Genomic DNA, 22784 nt, shown 5'->3' with positions numbered 1-22784 from the left:
GAGCCGCCAGTCCCTCCTATGGGAGAAATACCCCAAATTGAATGTTTTGAAACAAGCATATAACCGCCTCAACCGAACAGCGGCTGCCTTATTTACCAGCTTCCCCATTAACTCCCCTCAATGGCTCAGTCAGTGAGCAGCTGTATTCACACTCGAGCAGACTGACACAGGAACGCTGATGGCGCAGGGGCAGCTGCAGGGGTCCCGCTGCCCGCCGCCTGCAATTTTATTTTTCAGAGATAAAACAATTTTCTCCAGAAAACAAACATTTCAATGTTCAGGGAAGCCAAGCAGGGACTTTCAAGGACTCCTCTCCTTCAATGAAATCACGGGGCTCAGGGGCCCCGATCCTGGCCAGGTGAAACTGCTGCAAGTGTTCTCCCGAGGAGGCTGTCGCCCATCACTCCCAGCGTCGGTTTCAGTCAGCCCCGCCCGACAACCCCCATACCCATCCCCAGCCCCTCTGGCACCACTTATCCATCCCCATGGTTACTGACCCCTTTGGCCCTAGCACCGCTCGGCCCTCCCCCAGGCCGTCTCCTCCCCTCCCAAATTACTAACCCTCCCGGCCACTTCAAGCCAACAGCCCCTTTCCCATTCCATGCCGTTGTCCAGCATCAGCACCATGATTTCTGCCCTCCACGCTGGGGCTCTGCTCCCACCCCATCATCTCCAGCTGCAGCCGCACAAGTCCATAGCTGCTGGTTTCTCATCCCAGCCAGAACCGCTGCTGGGGCTCCAGCCCCAGTCCCCAGCAGCGCTTCCCCCTCCCCCCCATCGGGCTCAGAGCCAGAGCAGATGTCTCCCACTGTGCTGCCTCTCATGAGCGGGCGGAGCCCGAGTCGTAGCTGCTAATGAAGCGCTCCAGCTCCTGCAGGCAGTGGCCCCCGACCTGCCGCAGGTTGGCCCGCAGCGCAGACCCCATCGCCGCCTCCATGGAGGGCTCCTTGTGCAACAGCGTGGTGGCCACCACAGCAAAGGCCAGGCTGGACTGCTGGTAGGACTGCAGGGAGGGGAGAAGGGGAGCTTGTCAGACGAGACGGCGGGCAGGCAAGTCCCTAAACTCAACCTGGGTGCCTGAGATTCCCCGCAGATGTATTGAGGCCTGACGGGCAGCCCCGTGAAAATGATCCGAGCTACTCTACGACTCAGGCCAGTGGCACCCCCTAGGGCTGGGGCAATAATATGCTTTCATTGATCCCTGCTGCTGTCATGACACACCTCTGCTGGGCAGCCTGAGGACCTCTCCCCGCTCCTGTGTGGCCGTTCCCTCCCTCCGCCCAGAACACTTTGCTACCACGAGAACCTGGCAAGGGGTCAGGCTCTGGAGTCTCAGCCGCAGGGGTGGACAGATGGGCCAGCCAGCCAATCACCTGGGAGTGTTGAGACAACAGGGCCGGCCCTCAGACTGCTCCCAGTCCCTAGCTGCTTAATCCACTCCCCAGCGGAGTGTGAATCCAGGAGGAAGAATATTTTTCGCATGCCGTGACGGCCACAGGCATCAAAAATGAATCAAGGAGGAGGACTGGGCTAGGAGTGAGGTTGCTTTGGCTTCCTGGCACCAAACTCCCTAGTCCTGAACCGCTCCTGGCTGGTGGTGGGGTTTTGCCTCTAACCTCCCTCTTCCCAACCCAGGATCACACTGGTCATTCATGGATAGCAGACAGATGAAACACCCTCCCTGAACCTATTGCACCTGCTTTGAAGCCCTCACTGCAGCTGTTGATTTGGGGCGCGCCATGCAGATGACGGAGGTGGTTTGGGAAGGGAAGGGAAACCCAGATCCTGCACACATCAAGAGCCTCAATGCATCTAGGTCCGACCCTGCTCCTGGGTGAGCAAGAGGGGACAGTTAGAACTTACCAGCTCAATTTCTTCCTTTCTGGCCAGTATGGCAGCAGAACGAAGGTACTCCGCTGGGGTAGCCAGAGCCGAGCAGGCCTGGTAAGGATAGCCTGCGTCCTTCTGATGAGCGGCCAGCTGCTCCTGCATTGATTTCAGACAGGGTGAGGGAAAGAGGTTAACCTGCTCTGGGGGAAGACAGGGCTGGACGTTTGCAGGTACATGAGTGAACAGGGCTACTGACAAATTAAATCGTCCCAAAATCAAATCCAATAGTGAGTGGAGAAGCCAGGGATAAACTCCCCCCTCATCGCTTGGTGGAAGTGGGAGCATTAGAGGGATGGCTGCAGAATATTTTAAAGCATTTTTCTGAGCTTTATGCCACCTGCCCCAGCTTCCTGTCTGGGTAGCAAAGGGGTGACAGAGACGGGCACCAGTCCAGGTCAGCTGCGATGAAAAGTCGCTACAGTCGGATCGCTGGTCTCGTCCCTTGCGTGAAGGGAGGTTGTGATAAATGAAGGGGGAGATAACTCCCTTTTATGGACACCTAGTTAGTTATGAAATCCCTCTTAGTAGCTGTTCTCTACTTGCTTTACCTGTAAAGGGTTAAAAAGTCCACAGGTAAAAGGAAAGAAGTGGGCACCTGACCAAAAGAGCCAATGGGAAGGCTAGAACTTTTTTAAAATGGGAAAAAACTTCCTTTTGTCTGGTCTGTTCTCCGGAGAGAGGGGAAGGTGCAGAGACAGGGCTATAGGGTGACTAGATGTCCCGATTTTATAGGGACACTCCTGATTTTTGGGTCTTTTTCTTATATAGGCTACTATTACCCCTCACCCCCTGTCCTGTTTTTTCATATTTCCTGTCTGGTCACCCTACAGGGCTGGGACTATGCTGTAAAAAGGTTTTGGTCAGGTATGGAAATCATCAGATCATACCTCAAACCTCCTCAGGAATCAGAAAGTGTCTAGAAAGACGCGATTAGGTTTATTTCTGTTTATTTCTTATTGGCTTGTGGACTCCTCTGTGCTAACCCCAAATGCTTTTTTGTTTGGCTTGTAACCTTGAAGCTGGACCTCAAGAAGGTTGTTCTTGATGTTTAATTTTTGTAAGTGTTTTTTTTTAAATCTAGCAAAAGCTGAAGCTCCAGGCGTATTTTCTTTCTTTTTGTTTTTAATAAAATTTACCCTTTTTAAGAACAGGATTGGATTTTTGGTGTCCCAAGAGGTTTTTTGCACATGTTTAATTAGCTGGGGGCAACAGCTAATTTCCTTTGTTTTCTTTCTCAGCTCTTCCCCGGGGGAGAGGGAGAGGGTGTGTGTGTGACAGGGCTTGAGGGTACCCCACAGGAAGGAATTCCCAAGTGCGCCTTCCTGGGTTCCAAGGGGTTTTGCATTTGGGTGGTGGCAGCATCTACCCCTCCAAGGTCAGAGAAGCTGTAACCCTGGGAGTTTAATACAAGCCTGGAGTGGCCAGTATTGATTTTTAAAATCCTTACGGGCCCCCACCTTCTGCACTCAACGTACCAGAGTGGGGAACCAGCCTTAACAGAGGTTGACAGCTCTCAGCCCAGTTCACGGTGGGCAGGCACCCCGGCACAAAAACCACCACCACCGACAGCCCTAGCAAAGCTGCCAAGAAATTAATGGCTTACGGGGGATGCTTACCAGAATCTACTGCCTTGGCATCTGCTTTGAAGCTCCCGTGCAAAGGATTCTGGGGGTGTTTTGGGAAACAAAAGCGGGCTGGGCAAGGACTTAATCCCTCCCAAGCCTAGGGTGCCAACCTGGGAGAATGGGGGCAAACAGGTCAGTTCATACCAGCTCAATTTCTTCCTTTCCCACGGGAGGCAGCTCCTCTGTGATCTCAGACCAGAGTGGAGGTAAAGCAGCTAGAGCAGAGACAGCTTGGCTGAGAAGATCTGGGGCCTTCAGGTTGTCTTCCAGCTGGAGCTGTGGAGATTGCAGAGGGGAAGAGGGAGGTTATGCCATTCCAGAGGCACCTCCCACGGCGGCAGCGAAGACACTGACAAATCAAAGCCAAAAGACTGGCTGGGCCGTGGGAACGTTCCCCAGAACCCTTAGCGTGGGTTAGTCTTGTTGCCTCCACTGATGCATGGTTTGGGTAGCGCAGAGGATTCTGGGAACACGCATCAATTCCACGGGATGGGGCAGGCAAATGGAAGTGGGTAATGTGTGGGAAGAGGGCATCAAACCCCACCTTACACTAAGGCCCCAGTGCATCTGATCCAAGGAGAAGGAGAAGGGAGGGTCAGTTCATACCAGCTCAGTATCTTCTGTTCTGATGGGATGAAGTTCCTCTGTAGTTTCAGGTGGGGCTGGAGGTTCAGCAGCCAGATCAGACCCGGCCTGGCTGGGATGATCTATGGCTTCGTGGCTGGCTTCCAACTGGACCTGTGGAGTTTTCAGATGGAGTGAGGAACAGTTAGATTGTCCCAAGGGAGGATGGGGCTGTGGGTGCCTGAGCAAAACAGGAGCACCAGAAGCTCCAAAAGTGCAATCAAATTTTGCAGCTTTAGGGCAGATTCTGCAGGGATAAAATCCCTCTGATGTCTCACAGCAACTGGGAGCATTACAAAGACTACTGTAATAATAATCCCTAGCGCTTAGCTAGTGCTTTTAATCCCTAGAGCTCGTAGCACTTGACAAAGGAGGTCAGTGTCATGAGTCCCATTTTACAGATAGGGAAACTGAGGCATGGGGAGGGGAAGTGATTCGCCCAAGGTCACCCAGCAGGCCAGTGGCACAGCTGGGAATAGATTCCAGATCTCTTGCAGCCCAATGTTCTAACCATTAGACAACACTGCCTCCCGTTCCACACCATAGAACACATGAAACGCACTTGTGACCCAAGTGCCCTTCTATCCATTCGCTACATTAGGGGAGGGGGCAGACTCCTATCTGAGCAGCCTTGCACCTCGACGTCGTCAGTGATGTAACAGTGCTACTGCTGCTGCTGGACAAATGCTCCCATCCCCATCATCCCCCTTGGTTGCACTTAGCTGTCTTCTGCACTGCCTTAGCAGAGTCTAAAGGACTGAATGGACCACGCAGATGCTACCCACAAACTTTTGCGCCCGTTGTCTTTGAAACGCCTTTGAAGCGCCACGGCAGCTGGTGCCAAGGCTCATGGGGTGTGTTTGGGACTTAACGGCAATCCACTGTCAATCAATGCCAGGCGGGCACGAGGAAGGCTCTTCAAATCCCATCTCCCCACAGAGCACCAACACGTCTGGCCTCGGGGAAGAGCTGAAAGGGGGGACGGATTAGCTCATACCAGCTTGATTTCCTCCTCCGGGAGACAAAGATCCTCCGGGGTGTCAGCCAGGCCTGAGTCAGTCGCCAGAGTGCAGCAGGCCTGGCTGGGATTGTCTGCAGCCTCCAGCTGGACCTGCAGGGATTTCAGACAGATGAGGACAGTCCCAGGGCAGGACGGGAGCTGTGGGTGCAGGAGTGAACAGTGGCCCTGGAAATGCGGACAGTCAATCAGACCAAGGAGCTCTGTGGTTCTAGAGGAGATTCAGCAGCAACTGGAGAAGCCCGGAATAAAACCCGCCCCCATCCCATTTCTCTCGGCATTGGGGAGTGTTGCAGAGACGCACGCAGAACGTTCCTTGTGTACGATTTCCAGCTTGCTGCTGCACTGGGAATTCAGGCTCCCCCTGAAAACCAGCCTATTGATGCAGAGCCATCCGGTGGCCCGCGTGAAGCGAGTTTGGTGGGTCTCAGCCCGAGCTCCCCCCGGACAGCTGCCAACGCCACAAAAAGCTGCTGTCATCATTAGCCTCCTTTACAGTGAGTCTTGGCAAAGTGTCCCAAGATTAAAGGGGAAGCGGCTCCCCAGAACCCTTCACACTGGCTGCTTTGACACCCCCCTGGCCGTGCTGCCCCAGCCATCAGTAAGGATGCGGGGGGGCTTGTGAGATCCAAAGGGGAGCCCTGCACAAGTCACGGTGGGCGAGTGAAAGGAAGCGACACGCGGGGACAAAGGGATCCAAATCCCGTCCTATCCTCCTCAGACTGCAAACTCCTTTGGGCAGCACGTGTCCCTTTGTTACAGGGACGTACAGCACCTAGCATGAGGGGGCTATTGCAATGCCCTAGGGCACCAACACATCTGCTGCAAGCAGAGTGAGAAGAGCCGGGTGAGTTCCTACCAGCTCAATTCCTTCCGTTCCCATGGGATGAAGATCCTCTGTGGTTTCGGGTGAAGCCGGGGGTTCAGTATCCAGCGCAGAGCCGGCCTGGCTGGAAGGGTCTGTGGCTGGCTGGCTAGCTTCCGGCTGGACCTACAGAAGTTTCAGATGGGATGAGGGAAGGAGGTTAGACAATCAGAGGAGGAGAGCAAACGGTGAGCTTGCATTCCCTCTGGCCAGGCTACAGCATCACGCCATGATGTTGGGCATGAGGCGGCCAGTCCAGCACCTTTCACCAGCCCTTAATTCAAGAACAATCGCCAGCCTGAAGCTGGGTCCAAGAAAGGGGAAATGAATCTCCCCCTAGCAGGCTTCTGCTGTGCCTGAGGTTCATCTCAGCGTCTGCAAGAACTTGACTGAGCCCTCAGCAAGGAGATGAAAGGGGAAACCCTACCAGGGACTTCTCAGCTGGAACAGAGGGAGGTGCAGCCAGCAGCTGCCTGCTGCAAAATGGCCCTGGTAAGGTTGCTGCTGCTTGCCTTTGCCAAATATAGAGGGCCAATCCCAGCAAGGCATGCTGGGAAAAAGAAGTTCCAATAAGATGGTGACCTTGCTCTAAGAGAGTGAGTAGGCACCAAAAAGGTCCTAAGGGAAGGGGCTGTGCCTGTTATCTTCTCGTGTGGCCCCACCTTAGATTGGAAGCTCTTTGGGGCAGGGACGATGCCCATCTCTCTCTCCGTACCCTGCAGCACCCGAGTGTCACACAAATCCCCCTAAGCCCGAGGGACTTAGGACACAATCTTGTCCTTGAGACCCATCCATTGCCCAGGAAACCCAGCCCGTTCTCTGTCCCGCCCCCCGACCCTGACCTGGGGCGGTTTGGGTTCTTTCACTGGAGCTGCGGAGTCTTTCTTGGATTTTCCAGGCTTCTTGGGTGCTGCTGATTTCACTTTCTCTGTCTTAGAAGAGAAACTTTTCTTTCTACTCGACTGGAGGAAGGAAAAAGAGCAGAGGCTGGAATCTCCCAGGGAGGCTGATGACCTGGACGACTTGAACTTTTCTGCAAAGAGACCAATGGGGACAGAATGAGGCAGACAGAACCAGGGGGCAGCGGGGACGCTGGGCCTACGGGGGCCGGGCCACATTCCTCCTCCTGAGTGAGGGGCAGGAGCTCTGGTTTTAACACTGAGATGCCTTCTGCCCTCCAGTCTGGGTGGAGAAAAATCAAACGGGTCCTCCTGGGCCACTCCTCAGCCCGGGCAGACTCTGCCACCCAGCCTCTTCTATGGGCTTCAGGCTTCCTCCTTCCACCCCTGCATCCTTCTCCTAACAGAGCCACGTGCCAGCAGTCAGCTGTGCTCCACAATGCTCTGCTTGCAGCTCTTTCTGGGACCCCTGAGATAGATCCCCAGGGATCCAGCCTCTGCTCCCCAGGCTAGAGAGACCTCCGTGGCAGGCAGAACTGGCAGGACTTTCTCACCCGGTGCTGAGCCACTGGGATGCAGCTCGGGATGGGGCACTGCCACCCAGGGGCTGAGGAGCCCATATGGCCTAGGGCCTCCCTCTCTCCCGCCCGAGGGACTGACCTCTGGAAGAGTAAGACTGAAAGCGGTGGTAACGAGGGGCAAATTCCCCTCGGTAGCCACCTCGGAAAGGACCGCGGTGATGCTTCCAGCCACGGCCACGGTACTTCCTGGGGAAGAAGTCTTGCTCCCTGTGGAAGGAACAGGTGGCCCTGTGAGTAGCTTCTCTTGTTCTGGCCAAAAGCAAGTTTTAGCCCTGAAGGCTCCATCCGGGGACAAAGGGCAGAGCCAGGTCCCCCCTGGCATTCAGATCCAACCTCCAGGGCTGGCCGGCTTCTTTTACCTTTCTCCAGGCCGGCACGCCCATTTCCTCCTTCCCCTGGTATCTACCCCCTGGCAGCCCCACCCGTGTCCTTCCCCTTCTCCCTCCAGAGGAGATTATCCCACTTAGAGTGGTGCGGCCCCGACAGTCACAGCTGGAAAGCGGCAGCGGTAGGAACAGGCCAGCCAGGGATGAGCCTGCAAACAGTGGGATATCCTGGGATCATTTGACTTGAGAGCAGAACGGGGGTCACGCCAGCACTGCAGGGGTTGGATGTGCTCTTTGGGCAACCCTCGCCTGGGATCCAGCCCACTCAGCAAACCTCTCTGTTGGGCCAGCCTTGGAATTTCAGAGCCTCGGCTCCCCAGGCAATAGGCCCATCCCAGCATCCCTGCCAGCCAAAGCACCCTGCTCCCGCCGACACCCAAGCGCCTCCTCTGCCGATACTTGCCTGTCCCAGGAGTTGCCATGTTCCTCCCTCGATATTGACTCCAGGCAGTGCTGGTTTGATGGCGTGGCCTGAGAAAAGGGACACGTGTTACAGAGGTTGTGGGGGCGGTGGGGTGACTCTGGGTGCTTTGCAGAAGCTCAACAAGGCAGAGCAAGGGGAGACCCGCTCACTCACTCTGCCTTCCTGAGCAAGGAACAGAGCCCAGGTGTCCTGGTTCCCAGTCACCTGATCTAGACAAGCAGACGCTCCCCTCCCAAGGACAGGCAACGCTCCCCTCCCAAGGTCTGGGGATAGAACCCAGGCGTCCTGGTTCCCAGTCCCCTGCTGAATATAGTTGCCCATGCTACTTCTCTGGAAGTGACTCTTAAGAAATGTGACGACTCGGAACAGCAGCAGTGGGAGACAACGTGCCAGCTACACTGCAGTATAAGAGGGGTGGGGTGGGGGGGGTTGCGCGCGCACCGGGGACACGTTTGCTCAGCTCCAGTCCTCAGCAAAGAGCCATCAGGACACGGATGTGCATGGGTCATGCTCCAGGGGTCAGTGCAGGGAGCTAGGTGCTGGGGGCAGGGCAGATCCAAGTGACAGATGGATAGAACTGCAGGCTTGGACTTGCCAGATTCACCAATGTACAGTGCGCCCCATGAGAGACTGTGTACAGTGATAAAGAAATCAGCTCCGGTAGGCCTCCTGCAGAACATGACAGAGGACAGACTACACGGCGTTTCTCCCGGAGTTCGCAGGGTAGGACCAGAACTCCCTTTGGTTTGTCCAGCACAGAAGGCTCCGTTCACTTGGGATCCCCAGCACTGTAACCAGCACAATCAGCCCTGCAGAGATTATACTAGTGTTATGCCTTCCCTCCCCCACCCCCCGCCCCCAACCCCAGTCTGACCGCTGCCCACCTCTCATGGGCACAACTTGGACCCCACTTACCGAGTGCCACCCATCCCTGAAGCCTTCCTCAGGTCTCCCGGATTGGTTCTCCCACCTGGCTGGCTGCTGATGGTCCTGGGGTGCCCAGCACCCGCCCTTGTCACCCCCGTAAAAGTCAGCGGGGTAGGGTTCGATGTCTCGGGAAAAGGGCTGCAAAGACCCAACACATAGGGTGAGGGCAGTCCTGAGTGAGACACACGGGGATGCACGACCTGCCCTTGTGTCACAGGGACAGAGATCTCATTCACAAGGATTGCCAGACTGGATCAGACCCGGGAGGGGGGCCCATCTACTCCTGCATCCCATCTCCATCAATGACCAGCACCAGCTGCTTCAGAGGAAGGTGCAAGAACCCCTGCAATGAACACTATGGAATAACTGGCCCTGAGGGGAATTTTCTGCCTGACCCCATCAGTTAGTGGCTGTCTCGTCCCCTGAAGCCTGAGGGTTTGTAGCCTTTACATGGTATTTTTATCCTATGGACTACATCTTTGGAAGCTCTCACTGCCCCTATTAATGTCTCATCCTATTGGAAATCCTACAGAGCTCTTGCCCTCTGTATGATACCTTGTGGCAATGAGTTGCACAGGTTAATTTATACACCCAGACTAAACAGTGTTTCCTTTTAGGAGATTTCAGTTTCCTTCCAAGGTCATTGGCTGTCTCCTTGTTCTTGGACTGTCTGGGAAGGTCAGCGGGCACCCCCAATCTACCGTCCCCCTCATTCCTTATTTTACAACCTTCTCTCAGGGGTTCCCTCCTTGTTAAATCACAGAGGGAAGGTGGGCAGGGGTGGTTTCAAAGGGAGCTCCCGGGGGGGTCAGCTGGAGGAGTGCTAGTCCACAGATGGGGACACCTAAGCACAAAGGTGCAGCGACTTGCCAAAGGTCCCACAACGAGTCAGTGGCAGAATCAGGAACAGAACCCAGGTGTCCTGACGCCCAGGCCCCTACTCTAAACTCCAGACCAGAACATGGAGTGAACTGTATGAAACCGGATGGCTTGGAACGGCAGCACTAAGAGGAACACCACCAGTGGGGACAAGGGTCTCGAGTCCAGATAGAAGCCTCCGGCCCTTTCCCTCCCAGGCAGGTGGCAATCCTCTTCCTCTGCCCGCCCCCCTTCAACTGGGGGGCATTAGCACTTCAGGCCCTTGCTAACCCCCACAAGCCTGATCAGCCCCCGTGCCCTCCTTGCTCTTGCTGGGAGAGAGTCAAGCCCCCACCGGTGTAACACCGTGGCCTGCTCCCAGACTTCATAGCCCTTGGGTGGCAGAGGCTGGTCAGGACACCAGCAAAAGGCAATGCTGACCCTCAGACCTTGCTGGGGCTCCCCATTCTCTGCCCTGTGCTCCTGACCTGCCCCACCTCCTCCGACGGTTAGTTCCTGACCCCCTTAATACTGTGGTCTGAATTCCTCGTTTCCTACCCCTCAGGAAGGCTCCGTTCATGGGCGTTCCCCTCATGGAGCCGTGACCAGCTCGAGCAGCCAAGCAGAGATTGCTTTGGTCACTTCCAGACAAACCAGGAATTCTCCCTGCCACCCACAGCCCTCGCACTGTCTGCGTGAGCACAACGGTGCACCAAGGCTCAGCCTGGACCCCACTTACCGAGTGCCAACCACCCCTGAAGCCTTCCTCGTGCCTCCCGGGTTGGTTCTCCCAACTGGCTGGCTGCTGATGGTCCTGGGGTGCCCAGCACCCGCCCTTGTCACCCCCGTAAAAGTCAGCGGGGTAGGGTTCGATGTCTCGGGAAAAGGGCTGCAAAGACCCAACATGTGGGGTGAGGGCAGACCTGAGTGAAACACATGGGGATGCACGACCTGCCCTTGTGTCACAGGGACTGAGGTCTCATTCATAGGGATTGCCAGACTGGATCAGATCCGGGAGGGGGGGCGGGAGGGGGCATCTACTCCAGCATCCCGTCTCCATCAGTGAGCAGCTACTTCAGAGAAAGATGCAAGAAACCTTGCAATGAACACTATGGAATAACTGGCACAGAGGGGAATTTTCTGCCTGACCCCATCAGTTAGCAGCTGTCTCGCACCCTGAAGCATGAAGGTTTGTAGCCTTTACATAGTCTTTTTATCCTGTGGAATGTAACTGCAAATATTCACATTATCCACATCAGTAAAATGTCTATTCCCCTTTGAACCTGACTGAACTCTAGGCCCTGGGTTAATTATGTGTAGTGTAAATACAAGGACCTGCTCCAATCAGTTTTAATCAATGTCCCCTTGTTCCCGTGTGATGAAGGAAGGTGAACAGGAGCGACCCATTTACCTTCTCTCCGCCAGTCACTGTTTTGTGCCCCACCGTTGCTGCCTCATCACAGCAGCAAGGAATGCACCTGGGGCACTTAACTGCGAGGTAGGTGGGCAAGCCCCGTTCGTTTGTGGTTAACTGCTGGGGGAACCGAGGCAAGAAGAGGTCAAGTGACTTGCCAAGGGTTACACAGTGAGTCAGTGGCACAGCCAGGATTAGAGCCCAGGTGTCCAGCCACCCAGGCCCCTGCTAGGGCACTCTGCCTCAATGGGAGTGAGCGGCAGGAGTGGCCTGGAACAGCAGCAGCCAGAGGCAGGCGACACACCTAAGATGTTCTGCTGGGATGCATTAGCAGGAAGGATACTGGCTGGTCCCCAGGGGGTGAATCAAGCCCCGGGCATGTAATATCTTGGCCTATTCCTATGGCTTGGTGGGTTTGTGACCGCTGGGAAGCAGGACCAGATCAGGACTCCTGGCAGAGCCAGTCTGGACCCCCTACCCCTCACAGGGGCACCCCTACCCCGCTGCCCCCGTCTTCCTGACCAGCCTAACACCCTCCCCGCCCGGGTTCAGGAAGGCTCCACTCATTTGCATGCAGGGCCAAGCAGCGATTGCTTATGCCTGCCCCAGGAATTCTCCAGGGGACAACGTCCTCACTACCCACGTCCCCTGCTCCTGCCCTAGCCCCAGCTCACCTCCCACACTCTGCCTGGGCACAACACCCCTCCAGGCTCAGCCCAGACCCGCTTACCGAGTGCCACCTGTCCCTGAAGCCTTCCTCGCGTCTCCCGTGTCGGTAATCCCAGTTGGCTGCCTCCTGATGGTCCTGGGGCGCCCACCCCATGCCCTCGTCATCCCTGCGAAAGTCGTCAGGGTAGGCGGAGGGGCTGATGTCCTTAGGGCAGGGCTGCAAAGATGATACATGTGGCACAGGGCGGAGGGCAGCGATGAGCATGACACATGGGGAGGCAGGATCTTCCCCTTTACCTCAGTGACAGCGGTCTCCTTGCTGCCTCTCAGCAGGTGGATCGCGGGGGGCACAGTTACATGGGTGGGAACGGGTACATTTTTAACCTACCCCTAGACTGAAACTCCTCTTATTCCACACGTTCTTCCCATTCCCAAAGCATCACAGCAAACACGAGACAAGTCAGCAACGAGCCCCCTGAAGATGCAGCTTCTGACGTAGACAGGCCAGAGCTGTTCCCAGTGCCATGACAAGGCTTGGCTGAGATTCGGATTTACACTAGAGATGGAGCTTGCTGTGTAGCTCCAAACGAGGTGTGACTGGCCCCCAAGTTCATCTCAACTGACGGTTAACGCTGCAGCCGAATGAGTGGGACTTACAATATTTGACACCACCAGCCATTTCGCTGCTGGGTTGCATTGGTGGAAACAACCCAGCTATTCAGGGAGCCTGGGCAGGGACTGGGTGGAACACCACCATTTCCCTCCCCCGTACACACTCCCGCTTGGAAAGAGAGGAAAGTAGACTGAGAAGACCAGGTGTCTCCTGTCACTGGTGACCTTATCGTTCTGTCCTTGCTTACAACTCCTCCCTCTCCCCAGCCATGTCCAGGGCTCGCTGAACCATTTGGAAATTAACTCTTTGTCCCCTGTGGAACGAGCCAATTCTGCAATGGTCCCACCTCTGCCCCAAGCACCAGATTACGCCATCTCCTCCCGTCCAAACCACTTACATGGAAGAAACCATTTGGGTGCCCTCTTCCGGGGAACATCCTGTTGCTCAAGGCGAAACCCCTCCTCGTTCAAGCCCTGGGAGAAAAGGGGTGGGGAGGGAAATGTGTTGTGAGTTCAATTGATTAACAACTGAAACCCTACATAATTCAGTCAATCAATCAGCACAGACAGACGGGCCACACATTCCCAGTCCAGAGAACAGGGGTAGTGACAGGGCCCCGCTATTCCCAAACTACCCTCCAGACCTCAGCCCTTCATACCCCACTTGTTTATCACCGCTGAAGCTTGGCGGTTAGCTACACCGACTTCCTTGTCCATTTTGGTAACGCTCCTCGCTTTGCCTGGCCCTGCCCTTAGGGCATGTCTTCTACAATTCAGTAGGATCACAGACCTATCTGCCACACCAAAGTGAGCTGCTACTCATTTCCCATGATTTCTCTTACCCTAATTATGCAGCAGTTTGTTGGTAACCCAGACAGTCAATTGCTTGTTATGAAATATACTCAAGAGGGTAAATAACCAAAGTCAGTCACATTTATGGCTCAAAGTCAGTAATAGTGGAACAGAGGAAAAAAGGTTCAGTACAATACCTTTCCAGGAAGCAGGCTCATGCAGTGTGGTTACAGAGAAGGCAGGGGTCCAAAGTTACACCCCTCAAGCTATCCTTTTTCTGTCCAACCCGTTCACAAGTAACAAGATACTGTATGCATCATCTGAGGCTAGATTTAACCAATCATCTTTCTACCTTGTTTTTCTGGTACCATGCTGTACTTGTTAACTCTCTGTTCTGAACTCAGGCATTCCAGATCCCAAGGGCGGGAAGGCACGCCCCGGGCTTGTACCAGAGTAGAACACTCATATATCTTGTCTTTATCTTTGAGACATTCTGTTAGATTCGCAATAGAGGTCTCCCTACGGGATGGGGAGCAGGCAGATACTGGACACAGTGTTGGTATATAATACTCTAAATCCTCTTTATTGATTACAAAACAAACCTTACTCACTCCACATTCACACCCCAGAGTCCAAAGGTTAGAATGGTCCCGCTGGCCAGTCGAGATTCCTTCCAATCATAAGATCGTAAGATGTGGGGAGCCGGCGAAAACCACATCTGTATCCACATGGGCCTCTGGATCGATAAGCGACTCTGATTTGCAGAAATCATAGGCAACCATTTATAGTCCATTCCATCGCGTTGTCAGTTCTTTGCCTTTGTTTACTAGGCCTTCTACCCACACTATTCCAAAGAGACAATTCTGAGCAGGCCGCCATGATCCAAGACGTGCCATTTCCTCCAATTCTTATACAATTTTATATCAGTCCAGCTGGTATTGTTTCCTTTTCTGCTGACTTTCCGTATTTTTCTCGGAACATAACAAGATTGTTTTTGCACAAAATAGTTCTAATAGTCCTTGACCTTAAGTTCTTGCTTCAGTTGTTAACTTACAGCGCATGTATTCATGTCAAGCACGCGTCATTCATACTAGGCCTCAATAACCTATAACATATTACTACATAAATATATATACACATTGTGATTTATATATCTCCCAACAATTCCAGGATTGGTCAGAGAGAGTAACTCCCTACCCGTTACTATGGTAAAACATCCACATGTTCTGTTCCGGACAGTTTTACTATCTACTTAAGCCGAAGTTTACTTCAGCTAATGCAAGTTGCTGTAGGATACTTAGCACAAGTGTACAGGATTATAGAAAGACAGAGGCCAGTTCAGGCCATGTAACTGCTTGAAATATAATCTAATGGTACAGTAGAACCTCAAAGTTATGAACACCAGAGTTCTGAACTGATCGGTCAACCGCACACCTCATTTGGAACCGGAAGTGTGCAATCAGACGGCAGCAGAAGAGACACCATCCCCCCCCCCCCAAAAAAAAATAATACCAATACAGTACAGTACTGTGTTAAATGTAAACTACTAAAAAAATAAAGAGAAAGTTTTAAAAAAGATTTGACACGGTAAGGAAATTGTTTCTGTGCTTGCTTCATTTAAATTAACATGATTAAAAGCAGCATTTTTCTTCTGCAGAGTAAAGTTTCAAAGCTGTATTAAGTCAATGTTCAGCTGTAAACTTTTGAAAGAACAACAATAATGTTTTGTTCAGAGTTATGAACAATCTCCATTCCCAAGGTGTTCATAACTCTGAGGTTCTACTGTATGTTGATATTGTTACTCCTGGGAGAATTCTGCGCCACCGCGCAATGCAGAATTTTGCAGAAATTAACATTGTGCATTCAGAATTTCCTTTCCCCCACAGAAATGGGCTACAGTGCTGCTAGCTGCCACTAGCACATAGTCGATACTACTGGGAGTAGGGAGCTAGAGGGATCCTGGCAACTGCAGTTCCCAGCATGCCTTGAGGGAAGGAGAGGGTGGCGCACAGGAAACTCGGCCTGGGACCGAGCATCAGTCTGTTTCTCCTTCTGGATCCCTGGGATCTGGGGGGGAGGGAGCAAGTGTCTGGACAAGGGGGGCCCTGCGGCTGGGCTCTGGGGGGAAGGAGGTATGGCTGTCTGGGCTGGGGAGGTACGGCTGGGCTCTGAGGGGAAGGGTTGTGGGTGTCTGCCCCCCCCGAGCTGGGCTCGGGGTGGGGAGGGAGAAACTGGGTTATTCTAGGGGTTTCTTTAACTCTCTACTCCTGGGGGAATTTTTGCTTGTGGGTCTGTATTGTTACAGACATACTTGCTGACAAGTATTTTGAAATAAATTACCAAAACAATTGAAACTGGCGTGATTATGTAGTGTTATTTTGACAAATAAAATTTGCAGAATTTTAAAATATTGTGTGCAGAATTTTTAATTTTTTGGCGCAGAATTCCCCTAGGAGTAAATTATTGTGTGTTTAATGCATATTGATATACGTAGCCCAAATAGTACATATTGATAATGTGATATATATTTATTAGACCAGCATATATTGGTCAACAGGAGAGTCCTCTATTTGTAGGTAGGCCAGAGTCACCAGATGACAAGAAGAGAGCACACTATAGGGTGGCAGAGCACATGCCATGTCCCCTTCCAGGACCTGTCTCCACAGGTTCATAGGGGATGGCTTTCAGCTCAATGGAGTTGGAGGAACCTGACTGAGAAGCCCCCTTACTGCTCATCACAAGTTCACACCGGCTCAGCTCTCAGATGGTGGATGTGTGGTGCCTACACGACACTTGCCCTTAATGGAAATCCACTGCACGTCTTCAGGAACAGCTCCAGAGCACGTCCCCTAACTACCATTCCCACTACGGATGAAAAAGCACTGGTGACAGGCGACCAAAGACCTGATACAAAGCCTACGGACACCAATTGTCCATTGACTGGGCCTCAGGGGCTTGATCCTACCGCCTTCATTCACGTGAGCAGCCTTGCAAACTGGTGTGGGCAACTCTGGCAGTACAATCTATTGTGCTGAGCGTCTGCAGCAAGAAATATGGAAAACCCTGCCCTGCCCCACAGCACTGGCCTTAGGAGAGCCCTTGCTGCCCTTCAGAGAACACTCCAAAAAACCTCCATGGGCCCAGTCCTGGACCTGCAGCACACTGCAGATTGTTCTCCCCCCTACTGAAGGTGATAAGCGCTGAGTGTACTTAGCCCCACTGACCAGGACTATCCCCTACAATTTTAAATGGGTGCCTGAGATTTAAATTTGGCCTCAGAGAGAGACACTGTAAATAGAAGCTTTTATAAAAACTACGACCAGTAGAAAGGATACTGCACACACAAAAATCCAGTGAAAGCTGTTTGAAACAGATAAACACTGTCCTGCCCTCTGCAGTCCAAACACTGGCCCATTAAGAGCCTGAAAGTGAAACTGACCATAAACAAAAATGAAACGGACATCATCTATTTGCATTGTGAGAAATGGGACAGGAACTAGACAACAAACTGGATGCAACAACAAACAGCAGGGCTTGGGAGCGGGAGGTTATGGCTTTATTCCAGCTCTGGCAGTGGCTCACTCTATGACCTCACATCCCCTCTCCGGGCCTCAGCGGTTTCCCACCTGTAGAGCGGGCATGATGAAACTTCTGTGCCTTTATAAAGCACTTTGAGAGCAGGGGTCGGGGGAACTGGCTATTCATTTTCACAAGACACATGCAGTACTGCTAACCCCAAATTTTCCAAAATCATGAAGTCAGGCCCCCCAAAATCATTTTAAAAAATAATATTTTGGGGGTTCTATTTTCCTTCTGCTTTCTGGGCCTTCAGGTCACAATTTCACTTATTTTGTCTTTTAATGAAAATGAAGATTCTCAACTAATCACTTCTCTCTGAGCGCTGGAGCTTTAAAGCAAGCAGGAAATATTGCAATAAAACCACCAAAGCAGGCAACACTGGCTTGCCTCTCAAAATAGACCACTTGATTCCGGGACTAATTAACTTCAGTTTTTGAATAAGGAACTTGAAACAAGTAAAATGCCCAGGCAGGCTGAGCACAGGGACAAGGTCAGTTTTTATAAATGCCATTTTTATTTAAGATTGGTGGGGGAAGCCTTTTGTTTGAAACTTTCCCAATAAAAGTTGTGGACTTCCAAATTGTACACTTAGGACTTGTCCACACTTGACAGTTAATTCCGATTAAGGTAGGGTTTGGAACGAGAGCATCCACACATGGAGTTTATCAGGAATAGTTTATTGCTTTAAATTCACACGTTACCTTATACTGGATTAATTTTCATGTGTAGAAAAGCCCTTATTCTGGAATAAGGTTATGTGTACACTACAGACCTAACGAACGGTGGTAGCTCTGTCCGCAGGAGAGCTTCTCCCGATGACATAGTGCTATCCACGCCGGCGCTTTTGTCGGTGAAACTTTTGTCAATTGGGGTGTGTTTTTTCACACCCCTCACCGACAAAAGTCTTACCAACAAAAGTGCTAGTGTAGTAGACATAGCCTCAGAGTGCCCAGGAATAACACAAGAATAGCAATTCCTGAACAACTGGCTGTCTCTTGTTTCCACACAGCACCCAGTGTAATCAGGGTCTGTGGGCAGGACTACAAGCTAAACCCTCGGTGCTAGTCCTATCGATCTGCCTGGCCTGCCTTTCCACAATGGCCCATCTTCCCGCCAAGGAGCAAAATGTGCTTTATAAACTGTAAAGCAGGGGTTCCCAAACTGTGGGCCGTGACACAGCCCTGGGTGCTCCGCCATCATGGGCAGAGGTTTTTTGGGGGGGCCAGCAGTGATGCCAATCACTGTGTGTCCAGGGCAGTTTCCCCATATGGGCTGGGGAATGGCCACCACGCCCTCCAGGCTCAGATAAGTGTAGTCCATGGTGCCCACGAACCACTAGGTACCAGTGGCCATGGTAACAGTGTAGGACAGGCATGGCCCGACCCAGCGCGCACACAGCCACAAGGAGTGGAGATGCCCACACTGTGCCAACTAGGGACTGAGTGCATGGCTGGGCTACACCATCCTGAGCTACACCCCTCTCTGCACACAGCCCTTAGCTACCCCCTGCCTGCACCCTGAACTACACCTCTCTCTGCACACCCCTAGCTACCTCCTCTTTGCACACATCCACTACCTATCCCGTCTACCCCCATCCCTGAGCTACCACCTGCCTGCACTCTGAGCTACCACTCTGTCCGCACACAGCCCCTAGCTACCACATCCCTGCACCCTGAGCTACACCCATCTCTGCACACACCCACTAACTATCCCCTGTCTGCACCCTGAGCTATCCCCCGACCTGCACACAGCCCCTAGCAACTCCCTGCCTGCATTTTGAGCTGGCTGAAAGGCTGAAAATTGAAGATGAGATCAGACTGAGTCTCACTAACGTATGTCCCCAGATGAAAAAACTGTGCACAGAGAAGCAGGCACAGCCATCGCATTAAGACGACTCCTGGTCTGTACGTTATTTTATATCTGTATTTACAATATTTGATTCTTTTCTAATGAGTAGAGAATAGGGTTGGGTCTTTACTTACACAGCACAGAAATGTAGCTATTATGCTAAAAACATTGAAAACACAGTATCGCGTCCAAAGCTGGACACCTATTTTGTTTTAAAACAAACACCACAATGTGTTTGTCAACAATTTTGTTAACACTGTTGTGTTGCTGAGTGTTCAGTTTTTATACAAAATTATGTGCTGAACACCACATTTGGCTCTCCACATTTTTTTAAAGTGTGGTTTTACTCAAACTGTTTGGTTTCAATTTCTCTGAGGGCAGACTGCCAGGGATTTCGAACATAACAATTGTTTGCATTACAATGCAAAGGAAACATGTTCATTGTTTATTTACAGTGGTGCGGTTTATATGGATGTAACACTTAACAGTAATCATTGTCCTCAAGAAGCGTTAAGAGTGGGCCACAGGCCGCACAGGTAGGCCACAGGGGGGAAGTTTGGGACCCCCCCCTGCCCTAAAGGCTTTACAAACACGAAGGGATTCACCACCCTGCAGGAAGAGAGGCAAGGGCGCATTTTGCTAACAAAAGCCAGGACAGGCAAAACACTTTGCTAACCAACATATTCACTAGCCTTTGCAAGTGCGGCATCCGTTGTTATAGGGCGGGGGGGGAGGTTGCCCTTCCCCAGATGCTACACACACACACACACACACCTTTTGCAGGATACAATATAATCAGGACGCTGATACTTTGCGCACACACCCCCCGATTTTTTCTGCAATGATCCCCAAGGCTTTGCAATGCACCAAACACATCAAAAATACTCCGCTCTGAATCTTGCACCCCACGCAGTTCACTCACCCCAAACTCCAATGGCCGTGGCTGGGCACCCAGGCACAAATCAGCTGGGCGAGAGTGGGTGGGGAGGGGCCAGGGGAGCTACTCCAGGCCCCACAGCGAAACAGGCGTCGGTCTAAGTCTGGACTGGAGAGACCGGACCTCACGCTGCAAAGGGAGCAGCCCTGCCTAGGAATAAAAGCACATCACATGCCTGGCCTTGCCTGCTCCTGGCCGGCTGGGGGTAGCAGCCCTCTCAGAAGCCATGTGCCCGCGGTCTCTGGCTTGCAGCTGCACCGAGCGGAGGGGAAACGGAAAACTTCAGTTTCCTTCCAGCGCAGACAGCAGGAGACTCGAAGTATTTCTGACTCCCCTGCAATGAGCCTCGCCTGGAGACGGGAAGTGGGAGGGGGGGGGACACGAAAGCCTGTGGCTGCTGATTGCCCTTGATGGATGGATGTTGTGGTCCCACCCAGGAACTGGTATATTAACATCGCAGGGAAGAGAAGTGGTGCTGAGGTGTTAGGGGTTGCACCTTTGCAGTTGCTAGTGTGTGACACTGGAGACAAGGTCCCCGGAGGCCCAAGGACCAGGACAGCAGGCGGCATCTCCCTGAATCAAACAAACCTGCAAAGGGTTTGAAACTTTGCTTGTGTGTGGGGTCCTTCTTGGGTTTTAAATTCTGCAGAAAACAACATAAATCTATCGCTCTCTCCATATCTATCTATTGCACCCTTGGTGTATGCACTGCCCTGGTTGAGACAGAAGACCTCAAAAAGCTGTGTCTTGATGCAAATATGCCAGCAATCGATGTCATAAGGAATTAAAAGACCTGCTGCCCCGCTTTTCTGGTTCCTGAGTGCCTACAGGGAGGATTGCCTAATGTTAGAACATTGGCTCCTGAAGTTGTAGCTTCTGTTTAGCTATGACACTAGGGGTACATCTACACTACAGGGGGGAGTCGATTTAAGATACGCAAATTCAGCTACGTGAATAGCGTAGCTGAATTCGACGTATTGCAGCCGACTTACCCCGTTGTGAGGACGGCGGCAAAATCGACTTCTGCGGCTTTCTGTCGGCGGCGCTTACTCCCACCTCCGCTGGTGGAGTAAGAGCGCCGATTCGGGGATTGATTGTCGCGTCCCGAGGGGACGCGATAAATCGATCCCCGAGAGGTCGATTTCTACCCGCCGATTCAGGCGGGTAGTATAGACCTAGCCTAGGAGATGGGAACAGGCACTTCCTATTCCAATGTCCCAGATACAAGGGAGGGTGAGAAAGATATTTGCTTAGATGATCAGGACCTGGAAAAGACATCTCACTGAAAAGCAATGAGGACAGACTGTGCCCGACCCTGGGCAATGGAGAGAGATGGCACAGACGGCATTGCCCTAAAAAGCCACCTGCCACCAGCTCAGAAATAAGTATCAGAGGGGTAGCCGTGTTAGTCTGGATCTGTAAAAAGCAACAGAGAGTCCTGTGGCACCTTATAGACTAACAGATGTATTGGAGCATAAGCTTTCGTGGGTGAATATGAACTCTGTCAGACGCATGTAGTGGAAGTTTCCAGAGGCAGGTATAAATATGCAGGCAAGAATCAGTCTACAGATAAGGAGGTTAGTTCAATCAGGGAGGATGAGGCCCTCTTGAGACCTTTCCCTACGTAAAAGGATAAATGGATACAAGTCAGATATCAGGAATGGCAATATACAAAAAACTGTAGGAGAACACTTCAATCTCCCTGGACACACAATAGCAGATTGAAAGTTAGCCATCCTGCAGCAAAAAAACTTCAGGACCAGATTTCAAAGAGAAACTGCTGAGCTTCAATTCATTTGCAAATTTGACACCATCAACTCAGGATTAAACAAGCCATCTACAAAAGCAGTTTCTCCTCCCTTGGTGTTCACACCTCAACTGCTAGAAGAGAGCCTCCTCCTCCCTGATTGAACTAACCTCGTTATTTCTAAACTGATTCTTGTCTGCATATTTATACCTGCCTCTGGAAACTTCCACTACATGTGTCTGACAAAGTGGGTATTCACCCACAAAAGCTCATGCTCCAATACATGTTAGTCTATAAGGTGCCACAGGGCTCTTTGTCGCTTTTTACAGATCAGGAATAGACATTGCTGACAAAGGGACACAGGGGATGGAACCCTGAACACAGCACGTGACTCTATCCTGGGCGGATCAAACCGGCCTCTGACAGATACCTGAGGGAGGCTGTCCTATCCTTACACGCCGGCAACCCTTGTCTAGCTTGCCATCGAATAGAATTCACAACGCTGTGGGACCTTGGGCAAATTGTTTTGGTTCTCTGTACCTCAGTTCTCCACCTGTAAAAGAGGGATTAAAACTGATCCGGCCTCCTGGTTCTTTTCTGCTTTACAAATAATTAAGATTGACGCGGAGGCCTGTTGGGTGAAAAGCCCAGTCCCCATCAATTACGAACCTTAACTAGTTTAAAGCTTTAATAAGATAACGTCTGGAGCGTATATCACTACCTGAATCATGCATAAGAGACAGAGCAGGATAGCGTAATGATCAGCTACCCAGTCCTGGGCACAGGTAGGCTGTTTCTGTCATCATCTGGTCCAATCGAGTAGCTGTCCTGTGTTGCTCCACCCCCCTGTGTTAGACACACATCCTTTATGCCGGTGCAGATTATTAAAACAAGCTTAACTATAAACATTCTGTTCTAAATATTGCTGGATGAGGCATGCCACACACGGGGCCAAGACCCTCTGGTTTATTAATTCAAACCTTTATTTGAACCAAAAGCATAGCCTTGTGATTACAATTAGAAAGCAACGAATGACAGAGATACAGAAAAAGATATTGGCCAATTACCTTCTTCTGGGGCGTAGGCGGG

General features: G+C 52.0%; 1 protein-coding gene across 7 annotated transcripts; it reads right to left on the bottom strand.

Moving 5' to 3' along the window:
• Positions 1 to 173: 173 nt before the first annotated feature.
• LOC117875838 lies at positions 174 to 22784 on the bottom strand. 7 transcript variants are annotated; one of them, XM_034767334.1, is made up of 15 exons: positions 19934 to 20306; positions 14187 to 14338; positions 13191 to 13266; positions 12242 to 12397; positions 10837 to 10986; positions 9228 to 9377; positions 8292 to 8359; positions 7582 to 7709; positions 6865 to 7055; positions 6017 to 6148; positions 5137 to 5250; positions 4122 to 4253; positions 3660 to 3791; positions 1864 to 1986; positions 174 to 1003 (listed from the first exon to the last, which is right to left on the bottom strand). In XM_034767334.1, the coding sequence occupies exons 3-15, from the start codon at positions 13227 to 13229 to the stop codon at positions 821 to 823; spliced, it is 1698 nt and encodes a 565-aa protein (XP_034623225.1). In that variant the 5' UTR covers positions 13230 to 13266; positions 14187 to 14338; positions 19934 to 20306; the 3' UTR covers positions 174 to 820. The 7 variants fall into 7 exon arrangements, with proteins under 7 accessions (XP_034623225.1, XP_034623224.1, XP_034623226.1 ...); XM_034767333.1 differs by having other exon boundaries at positions 14196 to 14338; XM_034767335.1 differs by lacking the exons at positions 14187 to 14338; positions 19934 to 20306 and adding an exon at positions 22763 to 22784.

The sequence above is a fragment of the Trachemys scripta genome, chromosome 4 (genome assembly GCF_013100865.1).
Source record: "Trachemys scripta elegans isolate TJP31775 chromosome 4, CAS_Tse_1.0, whole genome shotgun sequence".
NCBI classification, from domain to species: Eukaryota; Metazoa; Chordata; order Testudines; family Emydidae; genus Trachemys; species Trachemys scripta.
Note: the sequence above shows the minus strand (reverse complement) of the source record. Positions and strands in the feature narration are given on the sequence as shown.

Excerpts from the sequence above, each read along its gene's own strand:
- LOC117875838 (XM_034767335.1), bottom strand. The coding sequence starts at position 13,229 with ATGTTCCCCGGAAGAGGGCACCCAAATGGTTTCTTCCAT. Across the intron at positions 3,792-4,121 it reads GAACAGAAGATACTGAGCTG|CTCCAGCTGGAAGACAACCT; the intron begins GTATGAACTGAC and ends CAATCTCCACAG. Across the intron at positions 1,004-1,863 it reads GAAAGGAAGAAATTGAGCTG|TCCTACCAGCAGTCCAGCCT; the intron begins GTAAGTTCTAAC and ends CCCTCCCTGCAG.